At 31.6% G+C, this 3,227-nt stretch overlaps 1 protein-coding gene across 1 annotated transcript; it reads right to left on the reverse strand.

Annotated features, from left to right (window-relative positions):
* Positions 1-1,456: 1,456 nt before the first annotated feature.
* Positions 1,457-1,936, reverse strand: LOC133032245 (uncharacterized). The gene has a single exon (XM_061106124.1). The coding sequence runs from the start codon at positions 1,934-1,936 to the stop codon at positions 1,457-1,459; it is 480 nt and encodes a 159-aa protein (XP_060962107.1).
* Between the last annotated feature and the right edge of the window lie 1,291 nt (positions 1,937-3,227).

Consider the following 3,227-nt stretch of genomic DNA (forward strand, 5'->3'; position numbering starts at 1 on the left):
TTCGTTGGGAAGGAGCTGACGTGCGTGAGGTGGCGTGCGCTGGTTGGTTGGGCGCTGACGAGGTGGTGCCAGCTGGGAAGGAGGCAGCTGCTGGGCGCACGCGTGGCAGGTCGTGATTGGAGCTGAAGCTGATTCGTGGGGCCCGCGTGGAAGAAAAGCAGCAGGAGAAAACACATTGTCACTCTCGGCTGTCTGGGGTGTGCCTCACGCACGCTTCTGGGCCTTTGGATCTTCACACGGACGGCTTCGATTGGAGCTTGCAGTTGACCGAGAGTGGGTCTCTTCTTGGTCAAATCTGATATTCTTTTACAATTTGTATTTTTGACCCCACTTCTTCAAACTTTCTTCAATTTAATCCTAATTTTCACCACCAATTACACCTAAAAATACATAAAAAAAATTAGAAACTAAAATAAAGTAAAAAAATAATTACCACATAACATATTATCACAAATTAATTATAAAAACACACAAAAACATATAAAATTACAATAAGGCTAATAAATTCAAAAATAGTTCAAAACTTAATAAATTAATTAAAAACTTAAGAACTAAACCAATTTTTAGTAAAAAAAATGTGAAAAATAACTCTAATTTCTAGAGTTATCACAACCCCAAACTTAAAATTTTGCTAGTCCTCAAGCAAAAGAAAAATTAACAACACACATTTTTTTATTTATTTTTTTTTATTTTGGTGATATCAAAAATGTCCTCAAAAATTGCACATTGAAAATAGCTTATATAAAATATGAATAAAAATTAAACTCATGTAATTAATTCAATAGTCAATCTTGCTTTAAAAATATAATTTAAGTTATAAATCTAAAATCTATTCATCAAATTATTATGTGAATTTTGGAAAAATTATTGTAACAAAATATTTATTTCACATAACAAGATAAATAATTTTTTTTCAAAATTTGATTTTTTTTTTTAGCAAAATTGACCCAAGAATTAAAAATAAAGCTTAAAAGAGATTCATATTTGTATAAACTAAAATCAAACTCAATCAAGGGTATTATCATAGGAAAAAGGGGATATCACCAAAGGGTTTTTTTTTTCTTTTTTTTTTTTCTTTTTGTTTTTTTTAAGGCATAAATATATATATAGAAAATAAATATATTTTTTTTGGTTTTTTTTTTTTAAATTATATAATATAACTACTTTAGCATCCAAACAATATTTTTTTTTTTTTTTAGTGAAAAATACTCTACCATTTCTAAGCACATGAAAGAAATAACCATAGGAACTCACCACCCCAAACTTAATTTATGCATTGTCCTCAATGTATCAAAATACAAATATAAATTGAAAGTAAAAGAGTTGAGAGTTTAGAATGGTCATACCTCATCTTGGAGCAATGTCAAGAGTGCAACAAAAGGGAAACAAAATCAAAAGAAAAAGTTAATCTAAAACATAAATTAAACACACCTTTACCAATAATTGATAAGAGCAATCAATGATCATGGTAAATTGGATCCTCAAGGAGGATTTCATCCACTTCCACATTTTTCAATTCTAAAAATGGTTTCAATTTTTGTCCATTAACTTTGAATACATTACCATTATTAGGATTTTCAATTTCAATGGCTCCATGTGGAAAAACAGTGCGGATAATGTATGGACCTACCCATCTAGAGCGTAACTTTCCCGGAAAGAGATGCAAACGAGAATTGTATAAAAGGACTTTTTGACCGGGAGAAAAATCTTTTCTCAAAATGTTTTTGTCATGGTAAAATTTCATTCGGTCCTTATACTTTTTCGAATAGTCATATGCATCATGCCTAAGCTCTTCTAACTCATTCAATTGAAGCTTTCTTTTCTCACCCGCTTTGTCTAAGGAAAAATTTAGTTGCTTAATAGCCCAATAGGCTCTATGTTCTAACTCAACGGGTAAGTGGCATGCCTTCCCATAAACAAGTCTATAGGGAGACATTCCAATGGGCGTTTTATATGCAGTACGATATGCCCATAATGTTGGAATTTATTTTACCAGGATCTTAGATCTACTCACAAGTATGTTTATTAACATCCTAAATATGAACTTTCTAAAACGATAAATTAAACACATATAAAGTTTAGGAAACCTTACATTGGGTGCAGCGGAATATAATGACTCCTTCCATTCAGATATCTAGCCCTTGATTCCTTTCTCAGAAAGCAGCATTATCAATATCCGAACCCTGATCTCTTTCTCCGAATCTTTGATGCTGAAACTCCTTTGCTGATGATCTTTCTTCACGATCTTCCTCACTATGATTGAGGTATCACTTGATGTGTGTGGGCACTACTCATACACTAAGGATTTCGAAATTATCAAGGAAGAAGAGAGAGTGGTCAGCTAAAGATAGGGAGAGAGAAGGCTCAATTTTTCTGAATAGAAAAAGTCAGAAGAAAAGTGTAATTTTCCTGAAGCCTTCACTATCTATTTATAGCATTCCTACTAGGGTTAGATTTGAATTATATGGCATTAAAATAATGAAAAAATCAGTTTAAATTTCCTACAAAAGTGGCTGGCCCTAAACTTAGTGGATTGGGCCTTGCTTTTTGCAATTTTGCAATTTTAACACATTTTGTATCTGATTTTCTCAAAAATGCCAATTTCCTAATTCAACCATTTAAATGCCAATTCTAACTATTTAATAACTATAAATAATTATTAAATAATATTGTCATTTATCATATTTATTAATTGAACCATACAAAGTATCATAATTAACAAATATGCCCCTATAAACTCTTTCTTTACAATTTCGCCCTTACTTAGTGAAAAATTCACAAATAGACATAGTCTAATTTGAGAATTATAATTGATTAATCAAAACCAATTACATGAGTCTTACAAGCAATATTATCTCAACTAGTGGGGGGACCATGGGTCTATATAACCGAGCTTCCAATAAGTAGATCAAGAATTTAGCACTAAAATTCACTAACTTATTAATTCTTCGTTGAATCCACGCATAGAACTTAGAATTGCACTCTCTAATATATAGAATGCTCTATATGTTCCACCATATAGACACATCATTAGTTATCCATTGTTACAATCCTAATGTGATCAATGATCCTCTATATGAATGATCTACACTGTAAAGGGATTAAATTACCGTTACACCCTACAATGTATTTATTCCTTAAAACACTTGACCCCGTATAAATGATATTTCAACTAATGTGAAATGAGTACTCCACCATTTATGTTCGTTTGGTCAAGCTCGAAGGAG

Source organism: Cannabis sativa, chromosome X (genome assembly GCF_029168945.1).
Source record: "Cannabis sativa cultivar Pink pepper isolate KNU-18-1 chromosome X, ASM2916894v1, whole genome shotgun sequence".
In the NCBI taxonomy this organism is placed as follows: domain Eukaryota; kingdom Viridiplantae; phylum Streptophyta; class Magnoliopsida; order Rosales; family Cannabaceae; genus Cannabis; species Cannabis sativa.